This window comes from Centropristis striata, chromosome 19 (assembly GCF_030273125.1).
Source record: "Centropristis striata isolate RG_2023a ecotype Rhode Island chromosome 19, C.striata_1.0, whole genome shotgun sequence".
NCBI lineage: Eukaryota > Metazoa > Chordata > Actinopteri > Perciformes > Serranidae > Centropristis > Centropristis striata.
The window spans coordinates 15,533,904-15,556,130 of record NC_081535.1 but is presented as its reverse complement, the minus strand read 5'-3'; the positions used below and the strand labels follow the sequence as shown (position 1 = coordinate 15,556,130).

The following is a 22,227-nucleotide window of genomic DNA, read 5'->3' as shown; positions in this document are numbered from 1 at the left end:
GCCCTGTGAGGTCATACTTATTTGGGCTCCTCCCCATACAGGTATTTAAGGTGATGAAAGAGTAGACGAGTAAACCAATCAACAAGTTAAAAAATAAAACATAGGCATATGAATTGATCCTCAAAATAAGACGTAAGGACATAGCCACTGTCTGTCACATCACTCATAACTCACGCCATGAAACATTTACATTCTCTTTAAAATAGACATTGTATTGAGAGAAATATGGGGGGAAATAGAAAAAGGGAAACAATCATGACTAGATTAGGACACCGTTAGATGCAGGGAATGGACATGATGTAAGTAATTAAAGAAATACCAGGAGTAAAGAACATAGCCTGCTGGAAATGGACAAGGCAGAGAATGCTTGGTCTCATAAGAACATGACTGATGAAGACAATCTGCTATACTGGACACTGTGAGACTTACTTTCTCCAAAAGATGGCAGTCGTGCAACATGAAGGATGCAAGCTGCTGCGACCTAAAAAAGAAGAAGAATAGGCCTGAGTCCTCCTGCGACCATGGATGTTGCGACCTCTACCGGCCGTGACACCAACAGACAGCAGACTGGTGACGTGGTGCGGTCGGTTGTCCAGAGCAGCAGTATGGCCGACCAGAGCAGGCAACTAAAACTCGCTGCAGCTAAGAAAAAGGTAAAGTATTTTTCAACTGATCCGGGTCGGTAATATGGGAAGCGCCGGTGATGTCTCTCTTATGCTGGTGTTGTGTTGCCGGTGTTTTCTTTTATATTGTTATTAATTTATTTACGAAACACGGGGTGTTGTCATTACACGTCGTCCGACCTCTGCGCTGCCGCTTGTTCCGCCTCTCTTGCTCCTCTAGAGGCTTGAATGCGCAGGAGAGACCGGGGCTTCTTTTGGGCCTCTATTGATAGCATTAACTTTCCCAGATTATGAAGACTATTTTTAGTTCTTAGAGGCGTTTACAGCTTCTTGTACCGTTTAGTTACTCAGTGATTAACTTAAGTTACTCTCTTTGCCCAACGATTTCATGTGTCTTTCTAGCTAACGTTAAATATGGTTATTAGCAAACGTTAACTTGCTAGCTAACTAAGGTAAGTTAGCAAGATGGCTAACTGATGAATACTTGGCTATGTATGAGTGTAAAGAATGCAACACAGCAGCTCTCTGTCTTATCTGCAGGATGGCTTAATTATTTAAGGGACTGGTCAACAAACAGAAATTTTAAAACAAACCCTGAGGTAGCATTGTATCATAGATAGCAGGATAGAGTGACGGGGAGTGTTTTGACAGCTGACACCCCTCTTCCCCGTCCTGCTGTGTGCTTCAGCTCGGCTAGGTGTGTTAGGCTAGTGGGAAAGATGGCCTTATCAGCTGTGAAATGTTAGCTTCAGGAAATGACTCGTCAGCATTCCTTACTGCTTCACAGTTTTCTTGGATGATAGCATTAGGCATTTCGCTGCAATTTAAACCCAGTATTTTAGATATGGCAGCTCTTCTCCTGCGATTCCCCATGGTCACCCACGACAGCCGTCACCAGGCACCAAGCACCACGTTCACTTGGATTGACTATAGTTTATAGTTTGCCGCAAGGTATCAAGTTCGTATTGTTTGCTTTTGAACAAGCAAGTCCAAGTGACAGTCAATAACTTGTTGGCAGTGGTTATGTGTTTCAGTTTACATATGAAGCCGGATCTTTTAAGTAGCTGGTATCGAGCAGTCCATCCCTGCCTTATCCCAGAACAAATTCACATCTCCTAATTCAATTAGCTTGGTGTTTGGAGTTTTCTTGCTCCAAGCAATGTCTGTAGTTAGTTGAAAATTGGGGGACAATTGCAGAGGCCTTCTGCAGGATTGTGAGAAGTAATGCAGTATAATATTGTTCAATGGGCTGCAAGTTACTGCACTTCTTACACATCTAATGTTTCCTTTTTCTATGTGCTGCTCAGCTGAAGGAGTTTCAGCAGAAGAGCTCCCCTGCAAATGGGGGAGGAGAAAAGGGTGGTGGAGGAGGAGGAGGTGGAGCAGGGGCCAAGAAGAAGAGGAAGATAAAGGGACTTAGCCAAAATGATGCACCTTCATCAGACAGAAACTCTCCAGACAATGTAAGTCAGTCCTGCACAGTCTTTCCAAATATTTGTCTGCTCGTCACTCAGCCATTGTTTGTCAGTAACAGCTTCTCTTTGCGCTTGAAACTATTTCTGTGTATAAGCCTGCATTATATATTTTCATCAATTTTGTTCTTTTTTCGATTTGTATTTTAAATGCTGTTATAGCATCAGAAAACATTTAAACTCACTATTTTGTTGCCTGTTTGTAATAAGCGATAACATAATTGTTTCGTGTATGTATGTGATATGTAAATACAATCTACAACATTTCATATAGTAACTGTAGGCTGACAGATTAGTTTATACACGATAAAAGATATTCACATGCTTTTAGACAAAGCATTTACTGTTTGTTTTCTCCAATTTGTAATGATTTGTAATGGCCTTCTTGGCCATTGATCACAAGGTAATTTGCCGCTTGTGATATGATATAGCTGAATTACTATCAAGTTGGCAAATGATTTCCTCTGTGCTATCAGGCACACACAACGTGCAACAACACAGTAGCAGTATTGACTCATATCTGCTGGCCAGGTGACAGGTTGGTAATGTTTGTCTAGGGAAGAGAAGGACACTGGACAAGAGACAAACCCTCCAACCATAACAGTGACAATTGCAGTGGACAAGGCTTTGATGCGTCACACAATAAGGGATTTTGTTGAAAATACTGAGACTTTCAAGCACTTGTAGATTGCATGGTAAAGTAAAAGTTAATAAAGGTCTACACATGCACTAGATATCTGTCTTAGCTATAACATGTTTATTTGAGTTGTCAACTAACCATCAGTTTTGCATATTAGTTTTCTTATGAAACTTAGTAGAGGGGACTTTTTAAAAATATTCATATTATGCACATGTTCTGTGCTTTTTAAGTGTTGCCATCCTGACAAACAGCCTCCTCTCTATTCTCTGTATTTATATCTTCATGTTCAGTCACGTATGCAGCTCTGATTTAAGGGACAGAATGTGGACATATGTACTGGCACTGATCCTTATCAAAACAGTTCTGTCTATATCTGATTAGTAACAATTAAATAATTATAATCATGGAAGCAGTTAATCACTCAGCGACTCTCTAATTTAGACTTTGTATTATAAATAATACTTGGGTGATGTGTTTTAGCTTGTCATTTTCGAAACAGGGTTTGTACATCTCTTAAAGATTAAATTTAAGTCCTTTAAGCTCTGTCTGGTGAATGAAGGCAAACAAATGTGACAACGGGGCTGTTTCAGTTCTATTCTTAAGAGAATTTTGATTTACATGAGTGATTGTTATGAGGAAAGATCAAATGATGTTGTTTTTTATATATTTATTGATATGAAGGAGTATATTCAAATTCAAGCATGTTCCTAACCCTGAAAATATAAAGAAATAAAATAAAAACAAAAATTTGACCCATACAGTCACATGAAAGTCTGTTTGAGCTCATTGACACTCTAAATTTGCTTGCTTGCTGCATGTCACTACTATTGCATTTAAATATCAAGCTTCGTATCCTTCTCTGTGGTTTGCTTTTAAGCTCTCACAAGCAAATTGAGAGTGCCCATGGGAACACACGGTTAGGCATGTGACTCGAGGACAGAGCTTTCACACACTGTGGCTGACTGACATTCAGGTCAGTTTTCCACTGACCATGTCGGTCAGTAGTTTTCTAAGCCTGATTAGAATCTTGGCTTGTCACAGCTCTGCTGCTCGGTCTTGTTGCCTGTTCTGATGCAATTTATTTCCCACAGAAATGTTTGATTTTTGGATGGTCAAGAGGACTCAGAGTCTGAGGCAGGATAAGATGTACGAAAAAACGTAGTGTGATGCTGGCAACAGCAAGATGAGAGTTCAGTTTTAGGGGTTGGAGCACTTTACAATAACTGCCATGCGTGATGCTAATTTATGTTAAAATATTCTCATTTCTATCTGCCTATCCAAACATACTGTAGTTTTTCGACCTTTAAGAAAGACAACACTGACTTGGCTCAGGTGATGTTTGTAAGGGGATATCTGAGCAAGTTTAGTGAGTTGGTAGCGCTAATTGTAGAGGGAGCTGAAGCATCTAGAGAAATGTAGTCAGGGATTATAGCAGTCCACAGAGGGAACGTTTGGAGAAATACTGCACTGCCCCTGCATTGTTATTCTCATTTAAGTCATTTTTTATTCTGATAGGGTTGTTCTGATAATTACCGGTAGTGGTTAAAAAAACAGCATAATCGTGCTGACAATATCTCCTGACCTCTTGGAGCAGACATACTAGCCTCACTTTCTCCTCATCGCCAACCTCCTCCTTCTAAGATTTCTTGTAGCAGCTGCTTCTCTGTGCCTGTTGTCACTTTCTAAACCGTTCTCTCCCCTTTCACATCTCCTTCATTTCCCACTCTTGTTTCTTCTTTCCTGTAGTTTGACAGCATTCTGAAAGCACTTAGTCAAAGCAATGGCATAGTCCTACCTCCTTATGGCAACAGTCAGGTGAGCCTCTGCCTCTCTTTCCTTTCTTTGTTTCTGCCCTGCCTGTTTTATTCTGTCTCTACATCCCTTTGCCGTAAATAGCTGCTCCTCATGCTGTATTTAATATTGTATCTTGCTTCCCCATTCTTACTCCGTTCTTACGTCAAGAGCACACATTCTTTTTTGTCACATTGACTAGAAAGCATGGGACGATGTGAGTGCAGATTCTTGCATTGGTGCTGTGCTTTTAAAACCATGTCAAGAGAGCACATTAATGGTTAAGACAAGTGCAGGGTGCATGCTTATTTCTCTGAGTTTATCGCAGTGTGATCTTCCAGCGTTCACAATCTTCTATAGAAAGTTCTGTGTTGATGGGCAGTATGCCCAGTGGGCGGCATGCATCTCACCAGTTGCATGGCTGTGATACCCGCGTCTAGGTGCGTCATGCAGGCATGCATCTGGGATTACAAGAAATGTGTGTGTGTTTCACTGAGTCGTCATTGCGGCTTGTGTTAGTTTATTGTTATTTTCCAGATTTTCCTGATTTATATGCACTCTTCGTGTCATTTTAGTATTACACATTATTACAAATGTCTTGCTTGCATTAGCTTCAGAGTAAGTACACCAGAGAAGGGTTATTTGTAAGTCATTCAATTCAATTTTGGCATTCATACAGCATATTGCGAGTCCTTTTAGCTCTTTCATTCTGCTAATGTTTCAGAGAGTACCATGGGTAGCAGTGGTGGGAAAAATTGGGGCAAGGGCAGCGTAACAGCTTCCTTGCTACAACTATCTTCATAAGTAACTGCATTAAGGTGCTCTGCAAGCTATTAACCACAATAATGGATACCAACAAAGTTCCTCCATGTTCTTATTACATTCTTATGCTGTTATAATGTGGACTACCATGTATTTATCTGGACATATAAATTTCATCATTGAGCAAATTAAACTATAACCTTAAAAGTCAGTACAGTAATCAGGTTCTCTCCATGCATGTAAAAGCATATAAAGTTTGAGACATAATTTCTGTTGCTCTTTCAACATAACTGCTCTTTTTCTTGGCATTAAACCAGTGTGTGCATTTTATGTGTGTGTGTTACCTCAGACCTTTGCTGACGTGGAGGCCATCGGGTCTTCAGTTCCCCAGCTGCTGGAGGACACAAAGGGCGAGCCTGGTCACAGCTCACCTGTGCCTAACCCTGCTAGCGCTAACACTGCTACTAACCCTGAGTCTGTCGGTCACAACACTGACCTGCAGGTGTGTCTCTCTTGCTCTCTTTGTCTTTCTCTGTCTCATAAATCATATCTTGTCTTCTCATCCTTACTCCTGTTTGTCCTTCATATCTCAGATTACATTCTTTGGCACAATGACTGTAAAAAAAATCTATTGCCAGTTGCTGCATTTTTACAGAAATGCAGTATACGTGTGATGAAAACAAAAGATACAGTGCTTTGTTTTGTTGTGATCTGCATAATGGCCATGCAAATTCCTTTTATCAAATGTTCTCACTGTATTTTCTGTGTCTCTTCTCTCCCTGTTTATTTGTCTACTTCTCTCACTCTCTCGTCCTCTTTCGGGCTTACTCTCTGTCTGCAGGACTATCCCGATACCAATGGCAATGAGAGTTTAACAGAAGAAAATAGGTGGGTTACCTGACTCCTCACTGCCTGCAACACCCTTGTGTAGAAACACACACCGTTCACAGAACAGAGGTTGCATATAAATAGATGTAGACTGGTTATAAGTATTGTCATCATAATAGAAGAAGCTACTGCATAACGTGCCTAGTAATGTTTTGCAGTGTCATGGCACAGACATGTTTTCTTTAGAATTTGGAAATATAGATCTGTTGCAAAAGCAGGAAACAACCTCTTTAGAAAGTCATTCTACCATCACCGCATCTAATATTCGTGCAGCACCTTAGAGACTACTTTTTACATAACATTTGTCATAAATTAGGCATAATATGAAATACTACTGTGGCTCCAATATTGCCAGCTACTCAAGTCATTAATTTCTAATGTAACATAGTAAATTGCATGGTTAATTTGTGTGATTGATTATTCATGTTTGTTATCCTGCAGACCACTGTCTTCCACAGAGAGCCTGCGACAGCTCTCACAGCAACTGAACGGCCTGGTCTCTGGGGTACGATTTTAGGGCTGCTCATGTAATCCGGACTCTCTTTCACACACACACACACACACACGCACACACACACACACACACACACACACACACACACACACAGACCTTTTTTGTCATACAGTGTTAGGCTTTCAACAATAAAACACCACCACCAATGGGCACTTTCAGCTGGGGTGTGCTGCATCTATTCGTGGCAGGAATGCACTGGAAGCATTTTCAAACTTGCCAGTTGTTCCCAATGGCCTCAAGCACACAGACAGCATCAACTCATGCACCAGCTTAATGTATTTCTTCTGAACTTGGTGTAGTTTTGCAAAGTCAGCAGCAAGTGGTGCTTTTTGTGAGGTTTCTGAGACACAGTTGACAGTGATATCTTATCTGCTGATTAAATGATTAATAAGATGAGTATATACAATTATGTTGCAGATCGAGTAGTAGATCATAACTCAATATAATAAAACCGTTTTCTATTACACTCAATTTAATATGTTGCCCCATATATAAGAGAAATCAGGTGTTAACACTGCTGACTGAACAGATTGCCCATCTGCAGAGCATCCAGTAGTTGTCAGCTTTAAGCTCATAAAGACATAAAGAGTCATTATTTATTAAAGCACATTCATAATTGTTCTTGTGATTGTCTGCAGAAAAAGAGTTATAGAATAACAAATGTGATGTTGTCATTTGGGACATTCACTGCACATAAGGTCTCTTTGTAAAGTTGAAACAAGATACATTTTCTGTATTGGAAGTGTGCTAATGTGCTTTGTATGTCATTTCAGTCATCTGCTGCATATGTGAATGGAGACAGTCCACCTTCCGTTGGTGACAGAGAGCTGGAGGTAAGATAGAAGTCTCTTTTCTGTGAATTGAAAACCTAAGTTAGATGTGAGTGTAGTTATAGTCATAGCATATGATTTACAGAGTGGCAGACATGTGATACGAGGCATATTTCTCTGCTGTCTTGGTAAATGGACCAAGACGTCTTTTAAGTGTGAAATCATGATATTACAAAATGCCAGAATGTTTTTTTTTTTAGGGTGACCTTATTTGGCTTTGTGTAATTTGATTAACCATCCAAGGTATATCATATCTACCTCCATCATCAAGTTAGTCTTGAGCTTTAATTTACCATAATAGTTGGTTGTTAGTTCGAGCTACATTACAAGTGAAGTTATTGGTAAAATTTGGAAAAGGAGTGAGTATCTCGCTGGATATATTATTGATATGTTGATAGATGGCTGAAAAAGTAGGAAATATCACAAAGCAAAAAAACATTTGTAAATTAAATTGAAATCCTATGAATAATTTATATGTATTAAGGGTTCTGTCTCAAAGTACAGAAGTACACTCTTACCTAAAAATTCTCCATTAATAAGTTTAACAACCATCATGTATTTTATGTCATATTTCAATTATTTGCTTCACATCTCATGAGTGAAAACACATTTTTGCACCACTTGTAAAGGTGCTATTATTTGCTTCCATGTTAATAATTCACATATAATTCACATTAGATTGTTTTTCCTTTTGCCACTGCACTTTATCTTTTTTTTTCCTCCTTTCCCGGATGCATGTGTGCACGTGATAGGATCGGAACCAGGAGCTGGCAGCCGCTCTGGAGTCCAGCAACCTAACAAACTCTCAGCTAAATACCAAGCTAGACCAGCTGGTAAGAAGCTGTGTGTATTTGTGTGTGCATGTTTGTGTGATGGAGGAACCCCTTTCCAGCGGTCCCACAATCACCACATCAGAGCATGCACTGGATGCAATTCTGCATGTCATCTTGAGTAACCACATACTGGAAGAAGTCATGCATGCTTTTCATGTTATTTATTTCTCTCTCACTTTGGTTGACTAAAATAGATTTCGACAAAGTGTGACCACCGCATAAGGAGCAATTTGGGTGCACACTGAGTTCACAGCTGTAATAACCTGCTGGTAGATGCCTAATTGTAGCACACTAACAGCAATAAACTCAAACATGTATAAATATAACAAAGATAACCGAACCGGTTTATTGTTACAATTCTTTGTGCTGTCCCTGTCCTGTCTGGCATGCAGATGAGGGCTTTTGTGCCAGTGACTTGGTTGTTTTATAGGGATAGAATGGCTGCTGAGGTGATAAAAGCAATGTTGATCTTTCCCATACTTAAATATGTATCCTGTTCATCTGGCAGACACAGCAAACTCAGGGGCTCTCAGATCAGCTACAGAAGGTAAACGTTTTTTGTCTCTCGGCCTGTTCATTCCTGTCTCCCTTTTTCCAGTCAGCCATTTTCACTTCCTTCCTGATCATTCACAAACTTTATTTTTCTTCCTTCAGGAGCGAAAAGAATTTGAACAGAGAGCTTCAAAAGAGCAGGGAGCCATGCGAGAGCAGTTACAGGTAATCTCTCTTTTTCAAAAACAAATAGAATTTGTGAGACTGTTTCATAGCTGGATAATATGGTAGAGAGCCTTTTTGTACTGCCATGTAATGTATCTGTGTATAATGTCAGTCCATGCTGGACGATGGATGATGCTGGATATAAAATAGATAGAAATGTAATCTGAGAACACTTCCCACTCCCCTCCTCTATTGCTCACACTGACAGGAATAAATTGTGCACACTGTAGCAAGACTGACACACTGAATTCCTCTGTAAACAGTTGTACTTCGTCTATGCTGTGATTTAATGAAGGACTTAATGCAAAACCAGCTGACATTATCTTGTCTTACACAAAGCTGTGCTCTTTGTCTCTCCTCAAGGTTCACATCCAGACCATTGGTATTCTGGTATCGGAGAAATCAGAGCTACAGACAGCACTACAATACACACAACAGGCTGCAAGGCAGAAAGCAGGTTTGTGTGTTTTCTAATCAGCTGTATGAGCACTTGAATGAAGATTTTTCCTCTTGGCAAGATCGTAGTTGACTCTTTTTGTGTGTGTGTGTGTGTGTGTGTGTGTAGGTGAGGCAGAGGAATTAAATAACCGTCTGCAGGCGACAAAGCAGAGAGTTTCAGAGCTGGAGAGAACTCTCTCGTCTGTCTCAACACAGCAGAAACAGTTTGAAAAGGTAACAAACATTGCAGCAGGACAACACAATTGTGTAAAAAGTGTAATTAGGTAACACATGACAAACACAGATCGGCAGCCTCATACAAAGCATACACATCCATTCTACATTTCAGTTGTGTGTATCTTTGTTATTTTACATAAATGTTTTCCTTTTTGTTTACAGCAAAACAAAGAGTTTGAAAAGGAGAGAGACAGTCTGAGGCTAGAAGTGTTTAGGCTAAAGTAAGTATTTTTATCGTAGCATATGGAAAGAAACATATTTCACAACATTTCTACAATAGATTTGCTAAGAATCACTTTAAGCTTTAATATTTGTATGTAATATTTGCAGCAATCTGTGTGAGGAGTCGAAACAGCAGAGCTCAGAGCTGACGGAGCAGGTGAAGCTGTACACACAGGAGAACGGAGCGATGAGGCTGGAGGTGGATGACCTTCGTAAGAGACTCGAGATAGCTGACCTCATGTTGCAACAGGTGATTTTTACACTAATGCACAACATTTGACCGTACATGCACTTACAGTATACACCGACATTCCTCTCAACAATAATTGGAAGTGGTGGATTAACTCCAAAAAGCTGTTTTTTTTTCATGCATTACCTGCATTTGACTGTAATATTTGTCCTTTATATTTCTCTCCAGTGTCAAGCAGATCCCACCAGTGCCAACCAGCAGGTCCAGTTACTGCTGGAAGAGAAGCAGCAGTTGGAGGCACACAGTCACCAGGTCTGTGCACGAGGACCTTCCTCTTCCAGTTATAAGCATGTGTATCATACTAGTGCCTGTACGCATGTGACTCTCAGGCAGATAAACTGTATTTTAGGTCTTGTGTGAACAATTAAAGCTACTCAGTGTTTGTTAACTACCACAGTTCGTACGGGCGCTTGAAATCCTTGAAAATGCTTGAATTTAAATGTTGTATTTTTAAGGTTTAAAAAGTGCTTTGATTTTGGATAAAGTGCTTGCAAATGCTTGAAATTCTTACTGTATTTCTCTTGCAATCCGACTATATCCATCTATAGACAATCACATATTCAATGTAAAAAATAATGAGTAGCCTATCTGAAATGAAGACCGTTCCTCCTAAAAGTGTAACACCATCACTGTTGGTATGGTTAAGTGAAATCTCCTCCTTTTAGTATATAAGTACTCATCTAAAACATGCAATTTACAACAGGTGTAAGGTACTGGAAAAGCTTGAATATTTACCTTGAAAATCCTTGAAAAATGCTTGAATTTGACCACTGCTAAAGTGTACGAACCCTGAACTACCCATTAGTATCCCAGCAAACGTTCCTTTATAGAGACTTATAACTCAGCCTTTCTCAAATAACCCATTAGATGTCCTTTAGCTGACCTACTTTTCACTTCCTTTCCATATTTTATTATTTTGATACTTAAAAGTTATAGATTAACCCATTTTATGATTTTAAAAATGACCAACCAAGACCTGTTTATCTCTTTTGACCAGACAGTTTGTTTTGTTAACAACATTTTCTTCTTCATGTTTTTAATGTTCTTAGCTGATGGAGTCGATTGCCCAGCTGCAGACAGAGAGGGATGTCTACGCAGAGCAGATCCAAGAGGAGGGTCGTGTATGGAAAGACAAAACAGAACAGCTGCTCACACAGGTGAACTTTCCAGCAACATTAGCATAGACGAACAGTTGACTAGCTTTAAAAATTAAGAAATCAGCATGTTCTTTGTTGTTATTTATTTTGGTGTTAAACAAATTAATAATTGTTTATTGTCACTTTCTGTGTCTGTGCAGGTGTCTTTGGTTGCAGAGGAGAGGGACAGAAACATCAACCGAGTCCAAGAACTGGAAGCCAGCATCACAGAGCTAAAAAATGCTGCAGGTGAGAAGTTCACACTACGTTTATCTAGAGTTCCTTCTTTCTTCTGGCTTTATATTAGCTCCTTCCCCGTTCTGCCGGTTAATCTTTGGCAAATAAGCTATCCAGTTTCCTTACTGTAGTAGGATTAATGCAATAGCCTCCACTTATATTCTAGCAATGTACACCTGATAAGGTCCTTCTGTGATAAAGGACAGAAAACTTCAGATAAAAGAAGAATGAATCACATAATAATCACACATAATAATTTAAACTTACAGGCTGATTGTTTGAGACTATTCCTAAGTAGTGTTAAACTTGGTGGCATCGAGCGATTAGGTTACCACTCCCTTCCCAAGACCCTCTAGAACCAGTGTTTGGTTTGTCTATTCAGAGCTTCTGTATAAATGTGGCTTTGCAACACAGGAAATCAGTAGAAAAGGACCTGCTGCATGTGTAGCTCATTCTAAGCTAACAAAAACCCAACATTTTTTAGTTTCAGGTGATTATACCCTCATTAAAACATGATTATGAATATTGAATTATATTCAATTTCTGCCCATATACAGGTGCATCTCAATAAATTAGAATATCATAGAAAAGTTTATTCATGACAGTAATTCAATTCAAAAAGTGGAAATAACACATTATATAGATCCATTACACACAGAATGAAACATTTCATGTCTTAATTTATTTAATTTCTTCTAATTATAATGATTATGGTTTACATTTAATGAAGACTTTAAAATCAGTGTCTCGAAAACATTTTAATATTACAAAAGACCAATTTAAAAAAGTATGCTTAATATGGAAATATGCACTCAATTCTTGGTTGGGGCTATTTGACTTGAACTACTAGAAATCAACTTTTCCATGATATTTTAATGTATTGAGATGCACCTGTATAAATCCCTACATACTGCACACAGCTCTTTTAATTACTGCCCAAACATGTCTTTTAAGGCTGTAAATCAATCATTGTGCTTTTGTTTTGTTTTTCTTCTATAGCAGAATTATTGATGGTCTCAAAATTAAAAACAGCATAATCTGAAAAGCTTTGGTATATACCAACTATAGCATTCTAAATACTGGGCACACAGGCACCATATTGAGGTTGATTTCTCTCTAACAAAATGATTATCCTTCTTGTCCTCTTCCAGCGTTGTTGTCCCAGGAGAGAGAGGCTCTGGATAATGCAGAGCCTCAGTCCTCGGGGCCATCAGAGAGTGAGGTGGCTCTGCAGGAGGCCCTCAACACTCTACAACAGGAGAAGGACGCTCTAACTGAACAGTACCAGGCACAGGTATGCATTACATCAACACATGCCTGAGCTATCCTGTTTTAGCTGAATAGTTTCAATTATAATGGATTTTTTTAATGTGACATAGAGTATAATAATGGTCATGGCGTTAAAAGTTAGACCAACTGATTTGTTCTTCGCATTACATTTCAAAGATTATTAGTACTCTTAGGTTTAAAGTTTCTATAATCAGCCAATGTGATATTCCCCCCCCCAGCTGCGAGATAACAAGCAGCTGAGCCGCATGTGTTCGGAGCAGGAGACACGTCTCGGGGAGATGGAGCGGCAGTTGGAGAGCCAAGTCCAGGAGGAAGACGACCGCCGGCGCATGTTGGAGGATGTTCAGTCAGATAAGGCCACTCTGAGCCGCGCTCTCACCCAAAACCGTACACTGAAGGACCAGCTGGCTGAGCTACAGAACGGTTTTGTCAAACTGGTGAGGCTAAAAGTCTAGCTGTTATTCATATACTCAATATTTCTAGCATACCTCTTTGCTGTAATTTTCTAGGGATTATTATTCATACGTCTAATATTCTTCCTGCAGAGGTTGATCAAAGTTTTCACAAGTTATAAAAAGTCTATTCATAGCAGGTATTAGCTCAGAGGGTTGGAGGCTGCTGTCTCTAAGCCAAAATTCCTGTTACTCCTTCATTTGCACAGACTAATGAGAACATGGAGCTGACCTCTGCCATCCAGTCAGAGCAACATGTGAAAAAGGAGCTGGCTCGCAGGATGGGTGAACTGCAAGAGGCAATGCACAACGTCAAGGAGGAGGTATGGTTTCACACAAACTCTCCATGACAAACACAATAGGAGGTCTGATGAGGGATTTTTATGTGTTTTTGTACCCTTTTTCTCCTAACTGTGCTTACAATATATCGTGTGTAATCTTATCTGTGTAAAGTCTTGTTTTCAATAGTTGTCTGTCATATACGTTATAATACATGAAGACAATAGAACACGATTAAAGCAGTTTTTTGACAACGCAGTCATTTTCTTGCCTTCTCTTCATTTTCCTCTTCGTTTCCCTGGCTCCAGCTAGAACAGAAAAGTCAGGAAGCTCAGGGTCTGCTAGAGCAGAGGGACCAGGTGGTGGCCCACCTGCAGCAGTACTGTGCTGGCTACCAGGCCCTGGCCTCGGAGAGGGAACAGATCCATCACCAGTTTCTGCAGCAGATCCAGCTTGTGGATCGGCTGCAGCACGATGAAACCCAAGGCCGCGTACAGCTGGAGATCAGTCACAATCAGCTCAAGCAAGCACAGGTGTGTATTTTACTAATTGTCCATGTACCCATCGACAATGTATGAAAGATTAAAAAATATATTTAAATCCAGTCTGTTGGGATATTTGAATGTAGTGTAGCTCTTTATTAACTGCTGGTTAACGTTTCCTTCTCTCACTGCCCTGTCTTTATCTTTCACACGATCTCAAACACATTTTTCTTCCATCACTCTTTTGATTGACTCTGTCTCCTCCCACAGGATCATTTGGAACTGTTAGTCAAAGACAACGAGCAGCTGAAGGCTGAGGTGAAGGACCTGCTCAACAGCTCAGCTCTTGCCATGACATCCAGAGACCAAGGTAAGATTTGTCTGTTAGTGTTATCTTAGCACTTGTATACCCTTTGTGTTTAACTGTCATTGTCAAGGCTTTTTAGATTGTATTTCTTTGTGTGCCCACCTCCTTGTGAAATTCAATGCCATAAAAAGCACTCAAGTTGACTTCTTGTGGTTGTTCTCCACATGTTTGACAACATAGTGGCTCTCTTGTTTCACATTGTTGTCACATTTGAAAGAAATGAGTCCTAGAAACTGAAAACTGTAGTTGTTCTCAAGAAACAAGGGCACAGTGTCATTGATGCAAAGCATCTGACACCTATTAGGAGAGCTGCAGCACCCGCAGTGTCAGACCTGCAATTCCAAGCAAAGAAATTAAGAGCTGCAGTAATCTTAGTCTTAGACCACTGACTGAAAAAATAGGGTGGGAAATCTCTTATTAAAGTCTATTAATAGTTTAAATTTTTCACTGTGTCACTTAGGCGATGGAGTGGAGAGCCAGTCCATGCAAGAGAGCCCAGAGGAGTCCTCCTCCATAGTTATCCCAGAAGACTTTGAGAGCCAGAAGGAGATGGTGAGGACAAAATAATACTTGTGCAAATATACTTAATGGATTTGTTTGTTTTATTACGCATCATGAAGGCCTGAATCAAATTTGAAGTTGACACTTTCATGATACATCCGGTGAAATGCAATTTGAAAGATTTCTTTTTTTATGTGGATGCAAGAAAAAAAAATACAGGTATAACTCTATATGAGATGAAAGTTTGGCATTATCCTTATTTGAGCTTATTCATCATCTCCGTGCCACCATCATCAACACCTTCTCTCTCCTCCCCCCGCAGGAGGAATTTATCCGTGGAGCTTTGGCTCAGCTGGAGGTGGAGAGGGACGAGGCCAGAAGGCAACTGGAGGAGGAGCACAGACTCCACATGGCAGCCCGGCAGCAGGCAGCTGTGGCCATCCGCCTCGAGCAGCAACACCATAGCCACACGCCTGTTCATGACCATCATGACCATCATGAACATCATCACGAGCACGATCACGATCACACTCAGGACCAACATAGTCACTGTGAACACAGTCACGAGCATTCAGGTGAGGAAGACGAGATATTTTGTCTGTGTGAATAAGTTCTGTAAGGATTTCTGTTTAGATAGATTAAAAAGGCATCTTGGGTGCATTATCTAAAGCGGCTGTATACTTTACTATCCTCCAGAAGGAGGAGTGCCGGTGGAAGTTCATCAGGCTCTGCAAGCAGCCATGGAAAAGCTTCAGCAACGTTTCACCTCCCTCATGAGAGAGAAAGCTGACCTGAAGGAGAGGGTGGAGGAGCTGGAGCATCGCTGCATCCAGCTGTCAGGAGAGACAGACACTATCGGTGAGACAACAGGATATTTTTGTTTTTATACTTTGTCAGAAAAATAGAAAGACTCATCATCCCCATACTAATTTTGTGTTCTCTCTCTGTCTTTCCAGGCGAGTACATCGCCCTGTACCAGAGTCAGCGGGCCATCATGAAGCAGAAACACCAGGAGAAGGAGCAGTACATCAGCATGCTGGCCCAGGACAAGGAGGAGATGAAGGTACCGAAGGACAACCTTTTTGTTTTGCAACTAACCATGAATGCAGTCCTTTGTAATTTTATAGGATGTTTCTCTGGATGCAGTCTGTGTGAGTTTTCTTTCATTTCATTGTCCGTTAGGCAAAGCTGGCAGAGCTGCAGGATCTGGTGATGAGGCTGGTGGCTGAGAGGAACGACTGGTACAGCCGCTACACTGGAGCTGTAGCGGGCACAGGCACGGTGAACCCCGACCTGCTGCCTGTTGGGGAGGATCACATTCACGCAGAGCACCACGCACACGCACACACACAGCTTAATGCTGACGGTGGAGCAGGTAGGCATAACCAGCAGTACTCTATCGCCTCATTTTCACGCCATGTTTCAGCTCGCCTTGACTCCCAACCTCCTTAGTGTAGGTGGGATTTCACAACTATTGGCTATAGCAATGCCACATGAATCTCCTGTGACATCCTCTTCAAAGCGCTAAACATAAATTAACATAAATGTGTCCAGAGGACGGTCGCAGGGCAAAGTGTGCCCCCTCTCGGGCCACATGCACATAAAAGGTTGAGCTGTCCTCACATAATTTTAACCACATATACTTGGACATCAGATGGCGGCATTTGCCTTCTGATGTCATAGTCAGAGTAACGACGCAGTCGCACTAGATTTAATTTAACAAAATAAAGGCAGTAGTCAGATAATTGCAGTCCAAATGTCAGATTTCTGCTTTTCTTTATATTAGGCGTGTTTCCACTGAGTACTTTCTGAGTACTTTTTGGAAAGCGGCTGAGTGTTTTGGCTACGCCCACTAGGTAGTTCCCCTCTGCCTCTGTTCCCATACAGGTACTTTTGTAGAGGCTAACCAACGGAGTTCGAATGAGAAAACCGACTGACGCAGCAAGCAGTGTTGCCAACTTAGTGACTTTGTTGCTATATTTAGCGACTATTCAGACCCGTCCAGTGACTCTTTTTCCAAAAGAGCCATTAGTGACAAATCTAGCGACTTTTTCTGGTGGTATTGGTGACTTTTGGAGACTCGTTCCTGCTCTTCTTAATTAGTTGCAGGTGCCGTCCCAAAGCACTCACAAGCGGCCCAGTCCTTCAGTCAGCAGAGCAGGAGCTGTTAACTCCTCAGCGTCCAGTATCCTAACTGCGCTTTTACTCTGACTACCTCAACCTTATCCAACCAGTGCGACAAGTCAGTAGCGGTGCAGTAGCAGCTCAGAAAGTACCTACCCAAGGCAGGTACTTTCGGAGCCGCTAACCAGTGAAGTCGGATGGATCTTGGGCGATCCTCTCTCCCAAGCCACACCCATAGTGGCTCACCAGAGGGAAAAGTACCTTATGGAAACGCGCCTATTAAGAATTGAAATACTACTAGAGTCTTTAAAGCGTGCCTTTTTTTCCATACAAAAATACATAGATTTAACTTTACAACGCTGATCTCCCTATCTTTTTCTCTCTGCTTCAGAAGCCATGGAGGTCATTCCCCTGTCAGAGCCCACCACAGGCCTGGAAGCTCCCTCGCCCCAGATGCTGCCGAGCGGGACCGACACCAAACCTCTGGGGCCCAAGGAGGACGGCACGGCCCAGCAGATCATGCAGCTGCTCCAGGAGATCCAGAACCCCCAGGGAGCGCAAAGATCACACCCTTTCCTCGGGGAGAACCCCTGCATCCCGTTCTTCTACCGGCCTGATGAACAAGATGAAGTCAAGATCCTGGTGGTGTGAGGTGTGGGTGTGACAAAGGCTGGCGTGTTTATGTATGTATGTATGTATGTGTGTGTGTGTGTGTGTGTGTGTGTGTGTGTGTGAGAGAGAGAGAGAGTTAGAAAGAAATTGGACATGTCTTGAAGTCTGGGGAGTATAAAACACCACAGTACCACCATGTTTGTAGCTCGTATATCATATTCACAAACACTTCTCAAGAAATATGGCACCCTGCAACACAGGTCACAGTTGTGTGAATGTCTTTGACCCAGTTACATAAAAAAGGCCCCATCTCTGTTCTGTGTGTTGGCACTAATGTATGTGCATGGTTAAAGAGTATATTTTCTATTTTCTGTTTCAATGTTTGTCTGTTTTTGTCTATGATGCTCTTCTCAGAGAGAGAACCAGTATTCCTTAATGCAATCTGATTATTCTCCTTACCCGCAATTTTTAATTCCAATCCCCCCTCTCATCTCTCGTTTTACACATAAGTGCAATAAAGGGGCCGTATATTCTGTCCTCTTGCTGATACAGTACTTAAAGAGCTGTCGAAAGTAAGCAGCCTGTTTGTGCGCAACGTCGTTTCAGTGCAAATCTCCTTTTTTACACAATTTCACTGTACAAATGCCAAAAAAAAAGAGCATCGCGTTTGAATGTAATATCCCGTATGTTTGTGTAATGTGAGGAAATAATGGTGAACAAGTGCACGAGGAGAGAAGATAGAGAATGTGAAGTAAGTTAAAGATAATGAAACTGCAGGCACATAATAACTTTTAAACTGTAGGCGCTGTTCACGTTTCACAGTCACGAGCTCGCTGGTTACACGATGGAAGTTAAGGAAGATGGAGGCAGGTGTTGCAGATTGGTACTGTTCCTAAAACTACCTTTTTCCTCCAAACACTGAAAATAAGTCTTATGTTTGTACAGTGTGAAATGTTAATATATGTTTGTGTTGTGATGTCAAACATCCTGTTCAACTGAAAAGTCACCACTGTTATGAAAAAGTGGTCTCTAAAGTAATTGAGGGGATAGATGCAATTTAAAGAACACAATTTAGTCACTAAGGCATTATTTTACCAGTCGATGCTGAAAAGGTAAAGAAGGAAATGTTCTTCCAAGTGTCATCCAGATAAATTATAGAGCCTGGGGTGCTGTGCTTGGGGCTGTTCCCACATAATTGTTTTCTGCAAGTTGTTCTACTTTATCCTTGTTATTAGCGTGATACTGAGGTGCAGTGACTGGAGGAAGTTACAGGAATATTGCAGATATTTAAATCTCTTTATCTGCCCTCATGATTCATCTTTCTTTCTTCTAATATCCTGTAATCTGAGGCATATGGCTGGTCTCATCACTCAAGTCGTGTTAATAAGATATTTTGTTCCTTATCCATAACTGAGCCCTAGTTGTAATTCCATGGGGTCTTTAAGTTTCCAAACAAATTGACACTATCTATAATAGCCTATTTCTTTTCTGTTACTTGTAGTGCCACATATCAAAGATGTATTGATGCACATCCTTTACAACTGGACTGTGTGAGTGTATGTGATGCGTGTGTATGATCCAAACTTGTTTGCATCCTTTTTTTGTAGAGTTCTATCAGATTCTATAAGTATGATTGCACTAAAAATGTACAAAGCTTCTCATTCTGCAGCTGGTTGGACAGTGATGTTTCTACCATAAAGCCTCTCAGCTGGCTTATTAATTTCTGTGGAGGGAATAAAATGGGAATCCTATGAAGCCACACTCTTAAGCTGAGGGTTCCAGCTGAAGCTAATGAATTAAATTAAAAGTGTGTTGGTATGTGTGTGTGCGCGCTCAGAGGATGAATTGTAAATATGAATAGAAGGCGACATTAATGAGATTGCTCACTTTAAAGAGGCAGTGATGTTATTCCCTACAGTGTGGGACCAGTCAAAATTTGAGAAAATGAACAACTCTTTCCAAAACTAGTAAAATTTGTTTATATTTTGTAACTCTTTATTGGCACCAGTTGAGTCGAGTAAAACTTCTTTGGGCATTAGAAATAGGTTGGATCCAAACATTAGGACCGGCTTTTTCTTAAGACATTGCATGTGTCTTGCTTTAAGGGAGAGATGCTCATATTCACAAATGTAGATTGGAGGATGGATTGATTGATATCTTCATCGTAGAGCTCTTTCCTTTTGCAATGAATAACCGTTTTTTTCCATTTCAGATTAAATCATGGCAAAGGCCTCTGTTTTTAAGACTCTTTCCATGATTTTAAAATGCAAGGACATGAGGGTTTCACTGCAAGTCATACACAAAAAAAACTGACTACTTTTGGAGGTTTTTTAACCTTTTTCATTGGGATGTCTTTGAATTTTAAGCTCCTCTCTGTTGTGTTTACATTGAGGTAGAGCATACATTTGTTCAGTTATTGAGTTGCACACTTGATATTTATCACTAAATACAACAGGACAGAATGAATTAGTGCACATTCTAGTATTTTAAGCCTATTATAGAAAGCAAAACGTAATATGTGGAGGCCATATGTATTAAGTGGGGTTTTTTTTTACAGGCAAAGTAAACAGCGCTGCATCTAAACTAAACCACAGCACTTTGTTAGTAACAGATGGTTTTTGAATGAATTTACTTCATCATTCTTGATTTTAAAAATTCCTCGCTTCCTAGCATTCTGTCACTTTTTGGTTTCCTTTGAAACATGCAAATATATATATATATTTCCCCCTTTCATTTTGTTTTTGGTCAAACCCTGAGGTAAACATCCAATAAAAATCCTTTTAGTGTTTTTTCGGGGCTTGTAAAATAACAAAGCGAAACGATGTGGATGAAATCACTTTCCACACTTTCGAATTCACTGTTAAATATGTTATGCGTTATGGAAACAAATAGCAATGAGAAAGCATTTATTGTCTTTACTGTAAAAGAGGTGGTGTATATAATGTAACTGTAACATATTGTATATTCATTATGCCTGGTGTGTGGGGGTAGAGCTGCTCTGCCGTGTTTACTGGCAGCGTGGACAGTGTGTCTGAGAGTTAGTTCAGAGTCGAGGTGTTGGCGGTTACTGGCTGGCTGTGATTTAATACAAAGATTGACTAAAAAAAAGAAAAATATTCTATTTATTTGGAATAAGTTAGTATCTCAACTAATCAGTTTTAATGTAAAATAGAAGTGACTGTTGGATGGACATGAAGGATCATTCAGAGAACTGATTTGTTCGAGGGCTGCTTCTGACAGAAGCTTTCTGATTTGTTTTTTTCCTTGAGTAATATTTTCTCCCCTTCTCCTGAATAAAACTGATTGAGCAACTTGAACACGTCTTGATGTATTCATTATTTTTGTAATGCACCAAACTTTGCCAGTAAACATGCAGCTGGTAGTTTGACTTGTCGGAGCAGGAAAAGCACAAGTGTTGCTAATAACATTAACGATGGCTCTGTTTGACTGAGCCAACAGTCACAGCAGCTGAACCAGCTCAGCCATCGTTAGTGTGATTATCTGCACCTGTGCTTGCTCTGATGTGACAAAAGGTCCATTACTTTACACACAATTAAATACCAAACACTCAGGGAAACTCACATTTTTAGCTGTTCAATTTTAAAACCATCTCACACATTAACAAACATAATTTCTTCTCTAATAGGTCCATTTCTGATGTAAAAACTGCTGTAAATTTGGGGGTTTTATCTTCTACTCTTTGGATAAATACAGGTTCATCTAAAAAAAAAAATTAGACTATCATAGAAACGTTTATATATGTCACTAATTCAATTCAAAAAGCAGAAATAACATACATTGACCCATTACACAGAATGAAACATTTCATTCACTTCTACTCCACTACATTTTGAGACATATATTATACTTTTTATTCCTCTACATTTAGCTGACAGCTTTAGTTACTTTTCAGGTCAAGATTTAAAATGAAAAACATGATACATTTAAAATGATTACCCATTTTTATAAATTAAACCACTTAAAAGTTTATTAGGTGGTTAAAATGAGCGGAGTGGAGTCATTTCACAGTATGGTATTAGTACTTTTACTGAAGTAAAGGATCTGAACACTTCTTCTACCGCTGTCTTTTTTTCTTCTTTACTTTTTTTTTTCTTTCTTTTTTTTTTTATTAATTAAAAAAAATATATTTTAAATTAAAAAATGTTTTTAAGTTTTTAATTTTTAATTTAATTTATTTTTTTATTATTTTTTCTGCGCATGCGCGTTTTTTTTCCGCTTCTGCGCATGTGCGGCTTTAGGGCGCTTCTGCGCATGTTCTGCACGGCTTTTGCACATGCGCAATGTCCAGAAAGACCGCGCATGCGCAGAACCGCAAAAAAAACGCGCATGCGCGGACTTTTTCCGCTTGTGCGCATGCGCGTTTTTTGCGGTTCTGCGCATGCGCGGTCTTTCTGGACATTGCGCATGCGCACAAGCGAAACACAGAAAAAATAATAAAAAATTAAATTAAATTAAAAAAAATAATAAATTAAAAAATTAAATACTTTAAAAAAAAATTAAATTTTAAAA

At 40.0% G+C, this 22,227-nt stretch overlaps 1 protein-coding gene across 3 annotated transcripts; it reads left to right on the top strand.

Moving 5' to 3' along the window:
• The first annotated feature begins 605 nt into the window (after positions 1-605).
• golga2 (golgin A2) lies at positions 606-21,014 on the top strand. Of its 3 annotated transcripts, XM_059357820.1 has the most exons (28): positions 606-653; positions 1,931-2,086; positions 4,482-4,550; positions 5,638-5,790; positions 6,130-6,176; positions 6,618-6,681; positions 7,464-7,523; positions 8,273-8,353; positions 8,862-8,900; positions 9,008-9,070; positions 9,434-9,527; positions 9,636-9,742; positions 9,908-9,966; positions 10,076-10,217; positions 10,386-10,469; positions 11,267-11,374; positions 11,515-11,602; positions 12,742-12,884; positions 13,099-13,317; positions 13,542-13,655; positions 13,920-14,144; positions 14,364-14,463; positions 14,921-15,012; positions 15,284-15,536; positions 15,658-15,819; positions 15,918-16,024; positions 16,144-16,336; positions 17,477-21,014. In XM_059357820.1, the coding sequence occupies exons 1-28, from the start codon at positions 606-608 to the stop codon at positions 17,734-17,736; spliced, it is 3,330 nt and encodes a 1,109-aa protein (XP_059213803.1). In that variant the 3' UTR covers positions 17,737-21,014. The 3 variants fall into 3 exon arrangements, with proteins under 3 accessions (XP_059213803.1, XP_059213804.1, XP_059213805.1); XM_059357821.1 differs by lacking the exon at positions 4,482-4,550; XM_059357822.1 differs by lacking the exons at positions 4,482-4,550; positions 5,638-5,790.
• Positions 21,015-22,227: the final 1,213 nt, after the last annotated feature.